Source organism: Pollachius pollachius (assembly GCF_949987615.1).
Source record: "Pollachius pollachius genome assembly, chromosome: 14".
Taxonomy (NCBI): Eukaryota; Metazoa; Chordata; class Actinopteri; order Gadiformes; family Gadidae; genus Pollachius; species Pollachius pollachius.
This window is the reverse complement of record NC_136947.1, coordinates 8,808,865-8,830,162: the sequence shown is the minus strand read 5'-3', so window position 1 is coordinate 8,830,162 and position 21,298 is coordinate 8,808,865. Positions and strand designations below refer to the sequence as shown.

The window sequence follows — 21,298 nt, the reverse complement described above, 5'->3', positions numbered from 1 at the left end:
CTCTTCAATATGAATAATCCCCATAATTCCCAGGAGTTCCAAATTGACTCCTTGAGTCCTGGCCTGAGCTAGAAACAGCCAGTGTCTTGTCTTTCCACCCCTTTGTTCCCCTGTCTTTTGTTCCGGAGAGACTCTCTCTCTCTCTCTCTCTCCTCTTTTGTACTTTGAAGAGAGAATCATCCAGCCCACTCTTATTTTTTCTCCCTTCATTGTTCCTTCTTAATTTCTCCTCTTGCGTTGGCTTGTCGTCTTCTCCTGTTCTTCTTCCCTCTCCGCCTTTCCAGGGAGTTTCTGTTGCACCTTTTCTTCGTTCCTGCCCTTCTCCCTCCTCCACATGGCCTCCTCTTTCTCCTCCTCTTCCTCATCCTCTTCCTTCTCTTTCTTCCATATGATTCCTCCTCTTCCTTCTGTTCCTTCTGTTCCTCCTCTTCCACCTCTTCATTATCATCCTCCTATTCCTTCTTTTCCTCCTCTTCCTCCTCTTCCTCCTCTTCATAATCTTCCTCCTCTTCCCCCTCTTCATTCTCTTCATTCTCTTCCTTCTCAATGATTCCTGATGTTCCCTATTCCCCGGGCCTCCTTATCCGAATGCTCCACTTGTGTTTGAATTCCTTTGCATGGAGAATCCTCCCCTCTGTTTTTAGCACTGCTTTCCTTTCCTTTCATTTTCGTTTTTCCTAGGCTTTTCTCTCTCCTTTTTCATTCAACCTCTCTGTTAAAACTCCTTTATGAGTCTCTCTCTCTCTGTCTATATTCCTCGATGGTATGCTGACCTTTCCAAAGCTTCCTTATTACCCTCCTCTCTGATGATATCCTTCTCCTTCCATTTCCAGGATCATTTCCTAATGTTGACCTCCTGCCAAGATTCAAATATCCCCAAGCACACACGATACCGAATGGTTTTACGTCAATCTTAAATCGAAAGTCAAGCTCTTTATAAAGCAGTCCATCAACCTCACATTCAACAATGACTTAACACCAATACTGGAAGAATGGCATTTCTGAAATAACGTGTAATAGGATGTTAAATGTTTTCCACCAGTTACAAATTATTTGGTAAAATAAACGAAAACTGTCTACCTAACCGAGTATGTCTGTCTGCAGATTGCGGATGGATGAACTTGCCAATTGGTCTACTGTTAAATTAATTTAAGTAACACAACTTTGTATTTTGTTTTAGAGATTCAACTCTTTGCACTGGTCATTAATATGTAGTGGAGGCGTCACAAAAATATTTATTGTACTGATTTAGACATCAACAACCAACCTTATATATTTCAGAAGATGTGGTTTGGTGTGAAACAAAGCTCTTCCAACACTGGTTGGCTTTCTTCATTGACCACAAACTATCATAGCAAAAACACCTTCCTTCCTTTTATGTACTTCCTGGTCCTCTGCCCTGCTTGCCGTTTGAATTTCCCTCCATTTTGACCGTCTGACTGTAGCACCAACAACAACAACTTGACACTCCATTCTTGAACTACAGTGCAAGACCTCTACAGGTTATGCGGAGTAAAACAAGAAAATTGAACGTGTGTACGTGCAGGGAAATAGGCATTACCTGCATGCATGGATTATTTATTGTTGTAACAGTATCTACGTTGCTTGCCATATTTTATAGCGTAACAACCACAATCACATAAAAGGTCAATTTAAGCGTTTCGGTTTCCCACTTAAGACGTCTTTTAAAGTGGGGGTTCAAACAGAGAAGCATTTGTACCTGAAAAAATAAGCATTATTATCCACTTAATGTCAGAAATTGGTGTCTAATTTTGACTGATCTACAAAAGATAAATAACTGCATATGTGTTGTATATTTATGACACTAATCCAAAGGGTTAAAAAGACAGGAACAGTAGTCATCATAATCATCAAGAGTCAATTTATTTTTTCATTTTTCTAAAATGCAAAGGACATAACAGGATTTGAGAATAAATCCAAAGTTGAGTGCACAAAAATGTTTCACTGCAAGCGTTTATGTACAAGGATCCAAATCACCAGACTATACAGAATTGCATCAATAATTAGAGTCAACCTGGTGAAGCGCTCCAGGCGCTGGAGGCTCCACCGTCGAAGTGGGATGGGAAGTAGATTAACGTGACACCAATTAACTTTTTTTTGTGTAAATTCCATGAAACAAATTAAAGTTCACTTTTAGTGCATTGAAAAGAACCACGTAATTCAGAACCAGGACGTTTCAGATCCGATCAAATTACGCTTTGCGGCCAGAAAACAAAAACAATATGTCTGATAACATCAACTTGTAAAGTAGATCAATTCAAACAAGGCCCACTCCGTTAGTTAACACATTATCAGAACAAACTGGACGTTTATAACGCCGAGCGGTCAAAACTGGTGATTGTACTACATCTGTATACCAACAATATACATTAGTGCCGTCATATAGTAATTCATATCACCACACTCCCCACCACGGTCTTTGTAGAATAATGACAATTATCACACCACAAACTGATCGGTCAGGCAGATTCCTTCGGATACATTCTCTCTCTGTTTCCCAGTGAGGACCAGAATATAAATTTGGCTTAGGTGTTAAATATTGTTGAACCTCAGGGCTGGTTGAAGTCCGAAAAAGCATTTAGTTCATGTCATCTTATATTGATACGTTCTGGGGCATTTATACCAGTTGCCCTGTCAGATAACAAAATACATTTAGATTCCTGAATGAGACAATTTAGCGGTAAATAACTACCACAAAGGACGTCAGGTCTGATCATCACCGTTGGTGTTGATAACAGCCCAGCCCTCGCGTAAGTTGTTCCCATTCAGGACTGGGATGAGTCGCCGTCTTCCCCAGTTCCAACTACAGTATATATTCCCCATCCTCCCCCTTGATTGATACCTTTACTTTGTACATGATACAATGGAAATAAAAAGCTATAATGCAGTTCAGTTCAACAGTATGCGTGCGATAGAGAGAAGCCAAAAACACTCACTACAAATAAAGACCTAAAGGAAGAGACTCGATATGAAAAACGATAAAAACTGTAAATTCCTCCGAATATCAACACCGATGAGCTTAGATACACGAATAACACAAATTTACTTTTTTTCTTCTTCTTCCAACCACCAGTAGCAATTAGCGAAAGTGCTCTGGTCAGACGGGTAAAAAAATAATTTGTCCACAAACCCCCCCGAGAAATCATTTGGACTGCAGGGTTTCGGTCACAAAAATCTGTAACAATTGGTTTTCTTTTCCTTCTACGGATTCTCCTCTTCCTCCTCCTCCTCCGTCTCCATCTCCTCCCCCCAGTAGCCTGTCTCTTCCCCTGCGTCACCTTCGGTCCAGTGGGTTAGTTGTCATTTGTTAAAGGGAAGGCATGCGGGCAGGATGACTGTAGAGCAGGCCGGGCCCGCTAAAGGCTCTGCCACCTCTCCCTCCAACTCTGTCCATGTGGCTTTCTCTGGGCTGTAGCAGATGGTGGACGACTTGTAGGCACCCTGGAGTGAACACCACCAGAGACCAGGGAAGAGGAAGAAAAAAGAACGATAATGACAATGATGTGGCGACAAAAATTCAAATCAGACCTTTTTAGCGAACTAAAAAGGCTTTTTTCCTGTAGCACGTCAATCGCAAGAGATTGACGTGTTGAGACAGAGTCATCTTTTGGCACTTAACGTGTCACATCTCACCCCCTTCGTTGATTATTTCACTCCCTGTCCTTATGTTTCTCGCATCTCTGATTGTCCTCACCCCACCTTGATTGTGTTCACCTGTCCCTAATTAGCATTCCCCTCCTGAATTTAGTCAGTGTGTTTCCCTTCATCTGTGCCAGTTTGTCTTGTTGTCTGTATCAAGCGTCCTGGTATTTTCTGTGTGATATTTATGGTTCCTGGTTTTCTGATTCCTGCCCGTTTACTCCTTGTTGCTCACCTGGCCATTACATAACGTTTGCGTGGTTACACAGTAGGGCTGAACGATCTGGCGAAATAATCTTATTGCGATTATTTCGACCAATATCGCGATTACGATTTAGTATGTGACTAAATGACCAACACAACTTTGGAAGCAGTCAACATATTAACTGCTATTTCCTTAAGTCCAGGCCTATATGTTGAAATGAATTGATGCATGAATTGATATAACATCTTTATTTAACCATTGAATTGTAAAAGAAGAATATAAATACAAGTCTTGCTGATCTCCAGTCAGTAACAGTAACAAATCCGTGGTCGGTTTGAATTCGATTATTCGTTCAGCCCTATTATACGGTGAGCACCATGCGAGCGACTGGAGGACATCGAACAGGGAGAGACGTGAGCGATGAGGGTTGGCTCACCATGCTCCAGCTGTAGCCCCCCACCAGGAAGATGCTGTCGTCCAGGATGGCGCAGCCCGGCCCGCTGCGTCCCTCCAGGATGGGTGTCTGCAGGATGTTCCACTGGTCGGCCTTGGGGTCGTAGCACTCCACCAGCATCACGTCCAGGTGGGAGAAGCCTGCCAGCGGGGCAGGAGCCACATACAGTGTGAACAAACAATGGTGTACCAACGTGGGCGTCTTGCAGGTGTCTGTGTGTTCCTTAACGGTACCATATTATACCCCCAGGTGTGAGTGTGATTAGTCGTCACAAGAAAATCGGCCTCTTCTGACATCACAAGTGGGCGCGTCTACCTAGATGTATGAGGGCTAGATGAGCAACGTTTGCTACAGTCCACTGGGTAGGCGGGTAGACTGATCTATCCAGCGCACATCTAGGTGGATATGCCCACTATTGATGTCAGAAGAAGCAGATTTTCAAAACGGTTTGTAACTACTAATCACACCACTAGCTTGTAACGGACAACGACAAGCTAGGAGGGCTAACTACAAGCTAGGAGGGCAACTACAAGCTAGGAGGACTAACTACAAGCTAGGAGGGTAACTCCTAGCTAGGCGGTTTGACTAACAGCCAAATGGAAACAAGCTCCAAGCTGCTTGGAGTTCGTTTCCATTTGGCTGTGAGTCAAACCGCCTAGCTGGCAGTTACCCTCCTAGTTTAAACACTCTAGCTTGAGATAAGAAACACACAATACAAACCCTTATCCCCCCGCTATACTAAACGACTCGGTGTTAACCACAAGGCCACGAAGACGACCCAAACCCACGTTCCCCCGGCTGCTGTAGAAACACCGGCCCTGAATGAACGAGACTCTGAATCCGTTGGGCCACCTCTGGTGAATGGAAGCGGCTGAACCCTTTCTTACCTTTCAGATGGTTCCCTCCGATGGCGTACAGGCGGTCATTCATCCCAGCCAGGGTGTGAATGGCGCGTTTTGTGTTCATATCCTGTTTCCGAGCCCACACGTCCATTATGGGGTCGTAGCAGTAGAGCCAGGACACGTACTCTCCATTGTGAACACCGCCTGCAACAGGTGTAAATATAGCCGCCGTGTTATTACTCATTGCTTCCCCAGTACCCTCCACTGTGGCGCCGGCTGGCTTGCGGCAGCCACGCTGATTCAAACTGTAACTGCAACATGGGAACATGGAGACGAAACCAGAGAAAGCCATGGAAGAGGAAGGTAATAATTGAGCTCTGAACACGCACACAGTTTCTGTTATATAACCGCAAACCCCTATTGTAGGACCTTTCTTTAATAAAGATTTGCCGTTTTATTCAATTCAATTTTATTTGTATAGCCCTTGATCAACGCTAGTCTCAAAGAGCTTACCAGGCTGTATATTTATGATTTATATGTAACAAGCTTTTTATTTTAAGAATATATATATATATATATATATATATATATATATATATATATATATATATATATATACACACACACACACACACACACACACACACACGCACACACACACACACAATATAAAATTGTATATTGGGCAATTCTAAGTGCATGATAAAAACATCCTCTTCAAATAACATTCATGTTTGTGACACACGGGCAGAACATATAAGAGGGAGAAGCTTGTCGACTGCATTTGAATATTTATGAATATGTTCTCAACCAGCAACCAAACAAAAAAAAACATTTTGTTTTGTCACCCAAGGACACAGCACCCTGCCACTAAAACCACTCAGCCTCTAGGGCTGCTGTGGCACAGAGAGAGGCTTGATGCCCACGGGGCCAAAGGTGGTCCTCTAAGGTAGTTTGAAGGGCCCTCAGGTTGAAAACATGAAGTTTAGGGCTTCATGCGGCCCAAGGCTGCTCCCATTCTCAAACACGGCCTCATTGTTTTGTTTGTTTTGACAAGGTCTCAACCAAAGGGGGCCTGACGAAAAAAAGTCTCATTAGAGCACAAATGAAACCCTCGCTCCACAAGGGCGCTGCGCTGTAGTCCTGTTTAAGGTGAAGTGGGCTCTGTCGTGACCGAACGGCTGCCACAGGCGTCTGTCTGGGACGGTGGGAGGGACTTTAACGTAACGACGGGCAGAAACGGGCTCTAACTCTGGGGACACAGATCATTTTTCCCCTCGTTCAGCTGGCTCTCAGTTCATCCCCATGTATCCTGTTTCCATCCCGTCTGACAGATTGATGGAACAAAAAATGAATTAGGGGTCGACTATCAATTCGTTTTGGCCAGAGTCCAACGCGACGCGACGGCCATTCAACTCCGATGTTTCTAACACTCATCGTTTCCGCTACGGCTATCGCAAAAACGTCAAACAACTTCGGCAAGTGACGTCGACTTGGCTCCGGCCCGTGGCGGTGCTGACCTGAGATGTAGATCTTCCCGTTGTGCACGGCGCCGGCGTGCGCGGCCAGCGGCTGGGGCAGCGAGGACACGTACACCCACTCGTTGGTCTCCAGGTTGTACGACTCCACGCTGGAGAGGTAGCCCGTCTCGTTCCTCCCGCCGATCACGTACAGGTGCTTCTCCAGGCGGCAGGCGAAGAAGCTGGCTCTCCTGAGGAGCAGGAGCAGGAGGAGGAGGAGGAGGAGGAGGAGGTGGTGTCAGCCAGACAACATCATTAAGCACACGATGACAGTTGCGGGGATGCTTAATAGCGAATGTGTCTCCGCTCGAAGGTGGGGAAATAACAAGCGGCAGGTAATGAATTGGTATGAAACCAACATATTGGTTGGGCTTCTCAGCAAATAGGCTCTCTGATGCCGTTCAGAAGTGACACAAGCTGCGGTAAGGGTGGGGCTGCGCGGGTTGGGGGGTACAATGAGAAGATTCTGCGTCGGTTAATTGCCATTTTTTGTACTGCTGAACAAGTGAAACAAAGAGAAAGGGACGGATGGGAAACAAGACGATTGAGACACAGACTTCTACGGGGTAAACGTGGACTCACCTCTCCTGCATGGGGGGCAGTTGGATCCAGCTGTTGAACCTAGGGTCGTAGCGGCTCACAAAGTTGGTGCTGTGTTTTCCTGGGGTTTAAAAAAGCAGAAGGTTGCATTATACGTTTGTGTTGGTTAAATAGCAGCCATTTTTGGCAAGAGTGTACGCGATCAAATGCAAATGAGTGCATCAAACATTCCGTGTCGTGGTATTGGTTGGCGTTAGTGTTCCACCATGCTAATGTGTGCGTTGAACATTCCATGTCTCGTGATTGGTTGTTGGCCTTACCGTTGGGGTTCCATTGGTCCTCCCCACCCATCAGCAGCAGGAAGTTCTCCACCTCCACCACGCAATGGTGTGCGCTGTTGTAAGGCATGACTGGGGAAGCGAAGAAGAAGAAGAAGAAGAAGTTTGTTTGGGTTCTGCAGGAGACAGCCTTCTTTGCGGACCACAGAGGAGGAGCATGCTGGGAGTTTGATGTTTTCATTCAAGTTTCACTGGAATAGAGATGTGGAACGGACACACATTTGCGGAAATGTGTGGTGAATAACTACATACAGATCCACGGCCAGAACTAGACTCTGTCCTCCTTTTGTTAAAATCGCCTCACACAACACACAACGCACACACCACACTAACACGACACACACCACACAACACCAGGTCCCTCTGCCAAAGTGACCCCATTGAGATGTAGAGAAATGGTCCTGGGTGACAGACATAATGAACATGATTGTGTTCACTCGATAAATCTCAGACCCGGCAGCTTTTGAGCCCAAATCAGTGGCATGTTAAAGCCCACCTGTCTGTCTCCATCAGTCATCTCCCCCCTCCACCCTCCTCCCAGCCACCTCCACCCCTTCACACCCCCCACTCGCCACCCGCCTGATGGATCACAGTTGCTGCAAAATTAGACAGCCCTGAATCTTATTCCTTTCCAATTGGCCTCTCTCTGCCATCTCACTCGTGCCGGCTGACACGTGGAGCTCCTCCATGAAATAGTGCACAGGGTGTGTGTGTGTGGGGGGGGGGGGGGGGGGGTGGGCGGGGGGGGGGGGGTGGATGAGGGGGGAACCCCTCAGATAGATAGGGAACCCAGCGGGGACTACGCACACCGCTAAAGGCAGCTTTATCTTGAGAGAGCGAGAGAGAGGGGGAGATTAGGGCTGCCTGCCTCCAGAGTGTGTGTGTGTGTGTGTGTCTGTGTGTGTACAGCACGATGTGACACATGCAGAAGCGGTCTCTCTCTCTCTCTCTCTCTCTCTCTCTCTCTCTCTCTCTCTCTCTCTCTCTCTCTCTCTCTCTCTCTCTCTCTCTCTCTGTCTGTAGTGTTTACATCACTGCCATGCAGTCAGCAGTCTATGAGCCACGGCTGAGCGGGCCGCCTGTCTGGTGACTGGTGACTGGTGATCTCCCACACACACACACACACACACACACACACACACACACACACACACACACACACACACACACACACACACACACACACACACACACACACACACACACACACACACACACACACACACAGAAACGCCCACACACGTAGACACAAGAAGACACACACGCAGGCACACAGATACAGACACACACACACACACACACACACACACACATGTAGACAAGTACACACAAGAAGACCCACACACACACACACACACACACACACACGTAGACAAGTACACACAAGAAGACATGCACGCGCACACACACACACACACACACACACACACACACACACACACACACACACACACACACACACACACACGAGGGGGGGAGGAAATAAAAAGATTACCGCTCGAAAGCATGTCATAGTGGGAAATTATCCCCACTGCATGTTGACTAAAGATTTGATTCGTCCGCCTCGCTCTTCCTCATTGGACGGCGGCATTGATCTGAGACAGGACGTGACCCACATCGCTCTTCTAAACTGTGACTGATAGTCCGGGGCTATCACTGGCAGATCTGTTTGGTTTTTTCTTCCGTCAGTGCAGCACAATATCTCACAAAATCAATTGAACAAATCTTAAAGAAAGAAAAGTGTACATGGGTTTAAATTCCTCCAATCAACCCCTCTTGGAAGGACGGCAGCGTTTAGCCGGACAGGGCCCTGGCCCCAATACCTAGGCCCCAGCACCCAGCCCCGGGGAGGAGGAGGAGGAGGAGGAGGTGGATCCCATTGTGTCTGCACTCGACAGTGAGTTCCCGGGCTCACTAGAGGGAGTCAGAAGCCCTCTGCATGGAGGCAGGGTTTCAGGGGGTCGCTTCAGTGACTCTACCGGCTAATGCACCACCGCCACTGCTGCTGCTGCTGCTGCTGCTGCTCTGCCTCAGACACTCCTCTCCTCCACCATTACGGTTGCGTCCCACTGAGCTGCCTTCTCCCCCCATTGTTCTCTGCTCTCCTCGTCGGATGTCGCAGAACGATCCGCAAACGATCGAAAGCTAATTTTGTGAATCTAAAATGTAAAGATAATTTAAAAGAAGGGGGGGTGGCAGGGTGAGGGGGGCATAGTTCATTACCGGAGGCCTGCTTCATTACGAGTGTGTGCGTGTGTGTGTGTGTATGTGTCTGTGTTCCCCTTTGTCTCCCCCCCCCCCCCCCCCCACCCCCGTTCCACGCCGCCATGTCTCACGCTAGATAGCAAACCCGGCTATCTTTGACGCGACGCCAGCGATCAGATCTCCCCTCTACAACCCTCCCCCCTCCCTTCCCTCCCCCCTCACTAAATTGCGTTGATGAATGTCTTAATCAAAGTCTGTCCCTCTCAGGTTTCGCCTCATTGAAAAGTTATGATTGAATGTTAATAATCTTCTATTCCACATACAGCGCATGGGAGCTACATCAGACGGGCACTGATGTGTTAAGGGGATGATTTTGCAGTTTTGTCCTTCCACTCGGTCACGGGCCATTTGAGTGTTAACTTTTTTTTGGTTTTGACTGATGGAAATCCCTACTGACCTTTTGCTTGTTGCAGTTGATACCCATAAGTGTGTCTTTGATGAGAAAATGATATCATAATAAATACCAGACCAGGGCATTGTGCCGAGCGTGCCCGGAACAAACAAGCCGGAACCGAGCAGCTCGGATCAGACGGGAATGATGGAAGGCGATAAAAAAAGAATCGGATGGATTTCGTCCAAATAAAGCATTGGCGGATATCCGATGTTGAACGATGTTAAACGCAAAACAAAAACAGATTTTGGCCAAACACAGCTCTGGCAGAATCCATCAGAGAGAAGAATCATACAACATCCGATACACAAACTTAAATTGGGACGAAATGAAACAAGCTAACAAGAAGCAAACAACGAGCTAACTACAAGCTAACATCAAGCTAACAACGAGCTAACTACAAGCTAACAACGTGCTTACAACAGGCTAACTACCACTAAGAACAAAAGCAGATCCTAAGCATAACAAAGACCGGGACATATCACCTCCACAGAAGGTCACAGGGAAATATGCCCTCGCTCCGGCGTAGCCATAAGATGAGCGATGTTCGCGGGCTAAGGTGACAGCGGTACACCACCTATGGTTAACGTGTACAAATGATACGGCCACAGCAACTCAGCAGGCACGGCCCCGGGGCAGAACGAGAGAGGACGGGAACTCAATACGGCCAACCGATGAGGACACTAAGAGACCGAGCGCGGGTCTTCCATCAGGTCTCGCCGCGACCTTTCGTAGTGCAACGGTGTGCTTTCAAAGGTCACCGACGACAGAGGAGAAGAAGAAGATAGGTAGAGAGGACGTCAGGCTGCTGGAGTCATGTGTTGAGGATGAAACTGACTGAGAACGAGAACACAAAAAGGATGTTGTCGCTTTACTTTGTGTCCGGCGCGGATCTCTATGTGTGTGTTGTTGTTGTTCATATCGCAGAGTGAAAATCACATCCCAGAAAAGCCTTCCCTTCCCTGAATGGCTGTCGGTTATGGTTGACGAAATACCATAAAAGCAGCCTCATACAATTAAAAAATGGTAGTTACCATTCATGTATGTTTGCTTTTATAGATTATGATATTTACCTTGGTGAATAATGAAAGATTGTGAATGAGGATATTTAATTGACCTTATCTGTCTCTTGTGGACTGCCCCAACCCCCCCAGTATCCATTTCCAGCCCGACATAGCGTAATTCCATTATGTGCACTGGCGTGTATTGGCTTAATTCAATCACATGGCACGTGTCGGAGCATGTAGAGGCAGGACGCGCCACACACTGTTGTTGCCTTCTCGGAGAAGAAACACAATAGGCCATTAGGTTTTCTACCAATCTGACCAGGCATCATGCCAGGAGATTTCAGCAGAAAACGCAGAAAAAAGTAAAAAAACACTTTGAGAAACCAGGTGTGAAAAGCTGCGCCAAAGAGTGGTGTGAAGTCACGCTCTGATAAAAAAAACCAAAATAAAAAAAAGTATATCAAGAAGCGATAGTGATACATCATTACCTCAAGGGTTTAAAGCGACCCCCCCAAAATCTAAGGACGGCTAAATTAACATACGCTAGTCAACCACAGGAACAGAAGCAATCCTATCCCCCGTGATAAATACATGCTAACACAAAATAACCCCATCCTCCCTCTCCAGGTACACCTCCACTCGTCGGTTGGTTTTGTAAAATGGCCGCCACTCACTTGTGAGGATCTTCCAGGTCTTCTTCTCGTCGTCGTAGTACTGGACCAGGTTACTGGGGAGGCGGTCTGGCCCCGGGGGCAGTCCCCCCGCCAGCAGCAGCATCCTCTTGTTGGAGCGGATCCTGCAACGGCGGAGGAAGGAGTGGATAAACGGACTGCATTTATACAGCGCTTTTCTAACCAGTGGTCACTCAAAGCGCTTTACAATATTGCCCAACATTCTCCCTTTCATACACACAAACACACAGCAACGGTGTCAGCCATGCAAGGCGACACCGCTCGTCAGGTGTCGTCATGGTGAGGAGCAGCCATGGTGAGGTGCCTTGCTCAGGGACACCTCGACACTCGAGAAGCCAGGGATCGAACTAGCAACCATCCGGTTACCAGTCAACCCGCTCAACTGCCTGAGCTACATGCCGCCCGATGAGTTGTGCGAGGAGGAGAACAACACAATAGGAGGGGAGCGACACAAGCTACAGCAATACAAAAGGCAAACAAGAACACCCTTATTATATTTCTGAAAGTGTAGGGTACGATAGTTATCGCCTCTATTTCGTTGTTTAGCAGACGCTTTTATACACGATGAGTGACACATTGGTGACTCATTTCCGAGCAGTGAGGGGCTAGTCATCTTTCTCAAGGGCTGTAGGGAGACTTCTGATCTTGAGCTTCAAACTTAAAGCCCCAAATCTTCAGACTGGGAGCCACACATCCCTGACCACGAGACTACCCTGTCTCTGGTAGTTTATTTTATAGTTTTCTTTCAATGCAATCGATTGATTAAATACATCCACTTTTTGAATATACTGTATGGCATATAGACCCTTGACCCAAGAAATCCAGTATGAATGGTTTAAATACTGTACACACACAGACTAGGGTTTTCAACTACTGAACCTTTCTGCCTTTGGACCAAAAGAGACACATCAAGAATCCTGTCCTGAAAGTCCAAACACCCCATCTGTTAATTATACCTGTGAAATATTACTGATAACCTATCCTTTTTACGGTCCGATATATGAACATATATTAATAATAATATTGCAATAAAGATTCTTTCTCATTGCGGATATCATTTAGTGGGTACTGCTGGCTACAGGGCTGGGAGCCAAGGGCCCAGTAAAACAAATGAGCTCATCCATATAATCCATCCGTTTCACTGGCTGCCATGATTCATGTGACAGCCAATCACCAAACAGTGCCTACTCCTTGTCGACGCCCAACACAATGTTTCCAAACTATACATTGTACAACAAGATTCACGTCCTGACATTCATAACAATTCCAGTGGAACTGCAACATTTCCACACAAACCCTAACACGAATTAATCATGAGACACAATAAAAGATGAAAATAAATAATACTTGGCCTTTACATTCAAGCTGTTTTTCCCAATAATTATTTTTATTTAACTTTCCTCTGCTTGGCTAAGTCGCGGGCTCCACTGTGCCCCCCCGTCCCCCCTCCCCCTGCTCGGGGCCCAATAGGACGTGTTTTGGGGTTATTCATATGCAAATGAGACCCTGGACATAGATAATGGAGATTAATTGAGAGGAGAGAAACACTGGCATGAGAAACTAATTATGAGGATTCTGTGTTCTTTGCTCATTCAGAGACGTATGCAGGAGTGGATATGCTCATCGTTAAAGTTGCCCCCCGCGCAGAACGTTACGTAGAACCGAGAGGAAAACGTTTTTGTTATGTTACAAAATTACTAATAGGATTCCACCTTCGGCAGACTATTACTGCAAGAACTCTCACTATGCATTCCCTCTCAATGCTCTCAACAGTACACCATACCTACACAGTACAGTCTCTCCCCCCCCCGCCCAGCTTAGTAAACAAGCCCTGACACCAGCGACATCAATCAATCATCTTCCTGACAACATCTGTCTACCTACCGACCGCCGCCACAAAGTGCTGATCGTGACAAACCAGAACACACAGCATGTCTCCTCTATCTGTGTTGTGGTGGCGCCCCTCCACTCCCTTCCACTGGTGCAAGCCCCCTGATCTGGGAACAGCTCCCAATCACTCACCTTCCTTGACACACAATGTACTTCATAGCCCCAACTCCGCTAATGTACTGGATCGCTTTTCGGTGTGCAGCATTGCTAACTGTAGTGTTTTTTAATGACACCTTGTGGTTTATGTGGTATTGTGTGTGGGCTGTCGCACATTTCTGGGTGCTTCTCCCAGTGTTTGAATTGAGACTCTAAGAGATTTCTATCTTTGGTCTTGGGAAGCACAAATACAGGTGTATGTGAGAGATTCCTGTGAAGGCAAAAGGCACGTGATCAGATTGGTGTTTCCAATCCCCAACGCCGTTGGCAGAAGATAGATAGCACTGCTCCCATCTTTTGCTAGACATCAGTCTGTACTGATAATGCCCAACATCTCTCTCTCCCTCTCTCTCTCCCTGTGTCCTCCTCTATTCGAGCCCTGACAACTCTGAGTGACCGTCCACTTGTTCAGAAGTACAGCAGGGGGTAATTGAACCAACACTTGTGTAATCACTGGCGGACATAAATAAACCCATACATAAATGCATGAATCTTCTCCCCCTCTCTCTCTTTGTTCAGTTTAGGGCCTACTCTCTCTGGAGTGTTTGCGCGGGAGTGTTTTTCCTTGAGCCGGCGTGAGTCCAGTTTGTTTGTGTTGAGTCACTGCCACTGTGTCCGCCATGTGGCCTTTGTGGGTGTGTGCTAAGCGCGAATCTGGGCATAATACAAACACTGAGTGTGTGAGCGCCTGTGCATGTATTTCGGTCTGCAAGCGAGTGTGCGTGTGCGAATCTCGCGTTGTGTTCTGCAAGGGGCAACATGTAGTTGGTTTGACTGTATGCGCGTGCGCACGTTTGTTTGCGTGCCTGTGTGCGCGTTTGTGTGTGTGTCTTCTCGGTCTGTGTGTTCCCATCTCCGGCATGCTGAGTGTATAATTGCATGTGTGGCTAGCATCTGCTTTGACCATTACATCTATGTTCACCGCCACCACAAGCACCACAACCACAACCACACAGGCCCCTACACCACCACCACCAACACAGACACACACAGGGCCCTACAACACCACCACCAATACCGCCATCACCACAACCACACAGGCCCCTACACCACCACCACCACCAACACTGACACACGCACACACAGGACCCTACCTGCTGGCCAGCGACTGTCTGTAGTGCTGCCTGAAGGGCATCAGGTGGTAGTTCATGGCGTCCAGGAGCAGCTTCTGGCACGTGGGGTCGCTGCGCATGAAGTCCACCGACTGCACGCGCTCCACCAGCTCGGCGGCGGGGATGAGGGCGAAGCGCAGCCGCTTCATGAGGTCGGGCGCGTGGTGCAGGCGGCTCTCGCGCTCGTGCTCCAGCCACAGCACCGACATCTGGAACAGGGCCAGCTCCGACTCCACGGGGGGCGGCAGGGCGTCCAGCATGGCGCACATCTCCGCCAGGTCGAGCAGCAGCACGTCCTCCACCAGGTACTTGTTGGCCAGCTTCTTGGTCTCGTCCAGGCCGTGCAGCGCGGCGATCTTGCAGATCTGCTTGTAGTTCTGCACCGAGATCTGGTCGTTGAGGAACTGCACGCTGAGCTTGGTGATCTGCGGCACGTTGAGGATCTTGCTGACGGACAGCACCTCCTCCACCGTGTCCAGGGAGAGCGTGACGTTGGCCGTGTACAGGTACTCCAGCACCAGCCGCAGCCCGATGGAGGAGCAGCCCTGCAGCACCAGGTTGTTGATGGGCCGGCCCCCGCAGCCGCCCCCAGGGGCCCCCAGCTTGTCGTCCGGGGAGGACGAGGGGGTGCCGCTACTGGCCCGGTCCCCTTTGCCTCCGCCACCACCACCGTCGTTGTTGTTGCTGTTGATGACGTTGTGAGAGGAGAAGAGGGACCTGAAGTACTGGGAGCAGGACGCCAGCACCGCTTTGTGGCAGTGGAACTGCTGTCCCTGGGCAGTGAGAGTCACATCGCAGAACAGCTGTTTCCTCCATAAGAGGTTCAGGCCGTGCAGCAGGGTGTCGCTGTGTGTCGGATCAAACGTGGATGTTCTGTCACCCGATCTGGACATGACTTCCTGACAGTAAACGCCACCTGGTTTAAAAGAAAAAAAGAGAAAAAGCCACCGTTTACCACACCTGGACGACGTACACAAAACACAACAAATGATATGCAAATTATGCCTTGTCCTTTTTTAAATGTTACATTAGGAAAACATGTGTACGTTTATTTTTATTTTTATCAATTGTACTAGAAATCTATCGACCGTCCATCCAAGTGGCGAAAGAACTATCATGATGCCGTGGCGTCTGGCGCAATTTTTATGTCCAACAAAGGTACAGTCAGAGTCAACTTTAAGCTCTGGTCGTAAAGCAACAAACAAAACCGGTGTAGATCCAATGTCGTGTCGCTCTTACACATTATCTCGGTCTAAAACCACAGAAACGAAGCGTATGGTTGCAATGCGCGGCGTCAAAACAAAGTACGCCGGGAGATGGTGCAGCGCTTTGCTCCTCGGCGACGCAAAGCCAAGTTGTTTTCATGAGGAAGAAAAAGGCAAAGCTGTGCACGGATAATACGCAGCATTCAGCATTCCGCCAACACTTATCCTTCTCTTAGCTTTCAGCAGCCCCTCACAACGAGGACATTACATTCCACAGATTTACGCACGGAGTCATACAAAAGCAACGAGTTCGCCTCTCCAAAGCCCGTCCCCACAGCCACAGTGCGTGCATTCGTAGTCTACCTGAGTTAGGGCAACGTGAGTATCACAAAATATTCACCGAATGCAGATTTCTTTTGCAAAAAAATACGCGTAAACGTGCGCATGCAATGCTTGCAAAAAAAGACGCGGAAGGCTTTTGCAGGTTGTCCATGTTGTCTGCTGCTGAGTTGTGGCGTTATCGCGACATTCTCTAAAAGCGCCTGTCACCACTAAATGATGGGGAGCAGCTCTCCTCACACAAGCACGCAAAACTTACCTGACGAAAAAGAAAGTAAGCTTCACGTCTTCCAATAATCTCCTCTTGGATTTTCCTTTGTTCTCCTTTTTTTTTTTAAAGAAATGTCCTTTTTTTTTCTTCCAAGTCTACCTTTGTCGACGACTCAGAATAACCATTGAATCCAACTCCCTAAAGTCACTATTTCCTTGCGATATGTGTTGACGTTGATCATTTGTTCTCCAGAATTAACAAGAAGTGTGTGTGTGAGTGTGTGTGAGAGAAGGGGAGCTGTGCTTTCTGCAAGAGAAGAAGAAGAAGAAATATACGTGTGACAAATTATGCTACCAAGAAACAACACATCATTATCCTTGGGCCTGGGGCTCAGTGAGTCGTAACGAGAGTAATAGGAAATCCACGGTTGGGGAGAGAAACGGTCGTGCATGGCCGGTGGAGAGAGACCATGCAGGGGTATGGATGCTGGAGAGACTCGCAAAATTATGGCTCAAGGCTATTGTAAAAACTGTCGAGCGTAAATGACTGCGATTTCAAACATCTATGGAAGAAAGAAAAGAGAAAAAGGGGGGAGAAAAAGCGAGTCTTTTCCTCGCTGTTATAGAGAGAACCGTCAAGTTTTAGTGCGCATTGCTAATTAGTCAATTTCTCTCTGCCTTCACAGCCCGACGACTTTGCTGCTGAGCTGAAACTGCTAATTTCTGGGCCCAGCCTTTTTTTGGCTGTGAACTGGATGGATGAATGGCTTGTCTCGCACAAATGACAAAAAGCCCCTGCCTTAATCTCCATCGCCAAAATAACCCCTCATCTCATTTCTGCTCTTGCTAGTCCTTCAAAAGAAGAAGCTGCTTCTCGCTAAACTTAACAGTGACATCCACCACATAGCGAGTATACACCGATATTCATTAGCCTACATATGAAAAAACAATCAACATTTTTTACTACACAAGAAATAACATAAGTGAGGGCTAATGGGAACATGGCCGCCAATAGGGGAGGCCTAATGCAGACGTATTGCGATGAATTAACCAAACACTCCCAAGACAACTGGCTCATCTTGTCTGATGTAATGCGGTGTTGTTGTTGTACCATTGAGCTCTGATGCTAATGTGACAACAAGACAGAAGCTGTTTACCTCATACAAGGTTCTCCATTGGGTTTGAAATTGCTGTTTGTTTTTTTATAATGGAGTATAAGAATGAGGTCTTATTTAAACATATCAATATTATGTCTTCATGTGTTTTGTGTCTTGTTGTGCTGTCGATATCCCCGTTGAAACATGAAAAAAACAAAGCCGGCATGGAAATATTCAAATTCCTCCTGGTGTGTTCTGACAACTCATTTGGGCTTCTCTAATTCTGCCATGATGACATCTCTTTACACAGATTGATTGGTGAAATCTCAACAGAGACTGCTGGTTTTGTGAATGGGAAGAGAATCGTGTATCTCCAATCCCAACAATTACCCGTCACGAAGGTGAACAAACGAACAGGCATGTGGACGGTCTACTAAGTACGCTTGACATCTCCGTCTGACTCCACCTCGGGTGCCAAGTCAAGTCCCAGGCCTGCGATGTGGTGTCTTTGTTTTGACGTGCTAAATATAGGCCTGCCCACACGATGCACGTTGCTTGTCTTTCACTGAGAAGAGTTTAACGATGGTTCACGTATTAGTCTGATACTTAACAAAAAAAATGCTCTCCAATTAAGAACAAACTCAAACATGGATACATCGTCTATGAATGTTCTTTCCCCCCTACTAAATCCTGACACTTATTATTGGGTAACATGGTGTGACAAAAGTTTTCATGCAAAAAAAAAAGTCTTCACATCAATACACCGAATAAAAAAGCAACTAGCCTAAGTTAAATCAAAATAACCAACGGGAAAAAAAGACTTATTAGGATACAGCAAACTGTCAATTAAACTAAGAGCTCAATTGGAGCATCCAAAATGGAGATAGAGGACTCCCCAGGGAGCCGGAGTGACAGATACCTTACGTTAAGACATGACAGATAGGGATAAATGGCTTTGTTCACGTACTATGAAATAGAGCGACGCCATATTCTACCGGTGTGGTGTAATACCAGGCCACACAAAGAGCCATTGGTAGAAAACATGGAGTGGATATCTCGGTGATGGCTGGGTTTTACGCCAATGTGCATGTGTTGTTTTGGCACTCGTTTGGGTGACTTTGCTCGTGCTTGTCCTTCAAATAGTAACACAACACAAAATCAACATCTAAGTAGAATTATAGTGTTCATGTGCTTGCAATTTAAACCATAACACAACACAAAATCACTATCTAAGTAGAATTGTAGTGTTGTTGTGCTTGCCCTTCAAACAATAACACAAGACAAAATCACCACCTAAGTAGAATTATTGAGTGTTTATGTACTTGCGCTTCAAACAGTAACACAACACAAAAACAGCATCTAAGTACAATTCTGGAGCGTTTATGTGCTCGCGCTTCAAACTATAACACAACACAAAAACACCACCTAAGTAGAATAAGAGTGTTTATGTGCTCGCGCTTCAAACAGTAACACAACACAACAAAAAAACAGCATCTTAGAAGAATTAAAGAGTGTGATGTGCTTGTGCTTCAAACAATAACATAACAAAAAACACTATCTAAGTAGAATTATGAACGGGGAACCATTTTTTTCATGATAGGAGCGGGAAGCCCAGACTGTTTACTTTGCTGTGTCTTGTTCAGCTTGCTTGCGACGAGGCAAGTAGGGCTTGTGGCATGCTAATGCAGCCCATTATTCTATTATTCCCTTTCAATTTGACCGCATACTATTTTCTTTACCAGCAGTCAATTACATTACCTAACTCTCGGGTGAGCTGTTCCAACGCAATGAAAATGACCATTTCACCAGCTCTCTGTAGCAGCTCCACTCTCCTGAGACCACTGCTCTTCAGATTGCTGGGCATTTACGCGGGTAGGTTGTTGCAGTGTTGGGGGGGGTGGGGTGGGGTGGGGCTTGGCGATGGTGGGGGGTGGGGGGGAGGGGATGAGGGAGAGTGAAGAGGAGGGGGGTCATCAGATAAGAGAAATTTCCTACACTAATTAAACCCGTTGAGACAAAGGATCACACTACAGTGATTTACAACTCTCTGTACCAGTTAACCCAGCTCGTATGTATCTGTCATATCACACACAGCATATCTACCTCCAGTCAGGGTGTACTAAAGAACCAAACAAAAAGTTGTTGGATGTACTAACTTATATTACTAATGTATGAAGTGACTGCATGCTGTTAAAGGCTGGATGGTAAATAATGTGATTGCCCACTTTAGTAAACAGTGCAATGTGCTTCAGATCTATCTAGCTGGTGTCATAAGAGAGATTTCCAATATGACAACCGGGGTGTCTTAAATAAAGGCATGCTAGGATCTCAACTGCTTAACAGATGCCAGCTGTAGAAATCAGCTACTACTGTAACCCTCACTTCACAACAACCCTACACACACGGACACTATACACACAGAAACATTACAATACACACACAACCATCGCAAAACACACACAAAAACTACCGTACAAACACAACCACCATTCACCACAAACACACTTATCTACAAAGCACACATGTACACCCATCACCACACACACAATCACCACACACACATAAAAGTCACAATAAACACAGAACCACCACCATACACACACTACCATCATACACTTACAACCATCCCCAACAAACACACACAACCACCAACACCACACACACAACCACCAACACCATGCACATACAACGACCACCACCATACACACACAACCACCAACACCATACACACACAACCACCACCAAAAACACACAACCAATACCACCACCAAACACACACAACCACCAACACCATACACACTCAACCACCACCAAACACACACAACCAATACCACCATACACACAACACCATCACCACCATACACACACACCACACACACACACACACACACAACTACCAAGCATACACAACCACCACCACCACACACACAATGCAAGCATCAGCACACGCTTGTGTTTCACGCGATTTACACAAAGACACACACTGAAAGGGGCACTCTCCGATGACGTTCCCCCTCTCTGATTTGTATTTTTTTTGAATATGATGAAATAAGACTAAAGGAAGTAATAAAGACACAAGAAGACGCCAGAAAAGTTCCAAGACACACAGCAGCCATATTTCCTGGCTTTCTTTTCTCTTTTTTTTGCTGCTGGCTGCCGCTGCAGAGGGTATGCTAAGATAGACAGTATTATTTTCCTAAATGGAAGGTGTCAGATGGTCACGGAAATGTGATCGGCTGTTCAAGATCACCGCCTCCCATCTGCAATTTGTGACGTGTGAAAGATCCAGCCCAAATGTGCTCAGCAAGCGGAAATCCTCAGCACTTTCTCTTATCGTGGAAAGCAAGATAAGCAGCTGTTTACAGATCAGAGAAC

General features: G+C 46.6%; 1 protein-coding gene across 1 annotated transcript; it reads right to left on the bottom strand.

The window, feature by feature from the left end:
- Nucleotides 1-3,321: 3,321 nt before the first annotated feature.
- Nucleotides 3,322-16,387, bottom strand: klhl14 (kelch-like family member 14; the record flags this gene model as incomplete). Its single annotated transcript, XM_079750394.1, has 9 exons — nucleotides 16,312-16,387; nucleotides 15,055-15,988; nucleotides 11,897-12,018; nucleotides 7,542-7,631; nucleotides 7,264-7,342; nucleotides 6,682-6,872; nucleotides 5,207-5,365; nucleotides 4,302-4,459; nucleotides 3,322-3,462 (listed from the first exon to the last, which is right to left on the bottom strand). Exons 1-9 carry the CDS (start codon nucleotides 16,313-16,315, stop codon nucleotides 3,322-3,324), a joined length of 1,878 nt encoding a protein of 625 aa, XP_079606520.1. The 5' UTR covers nucleotides 16,316-16,387.
- Nucleotides 16,388-21,298: the final 4,911 nt, after the last annotated feature.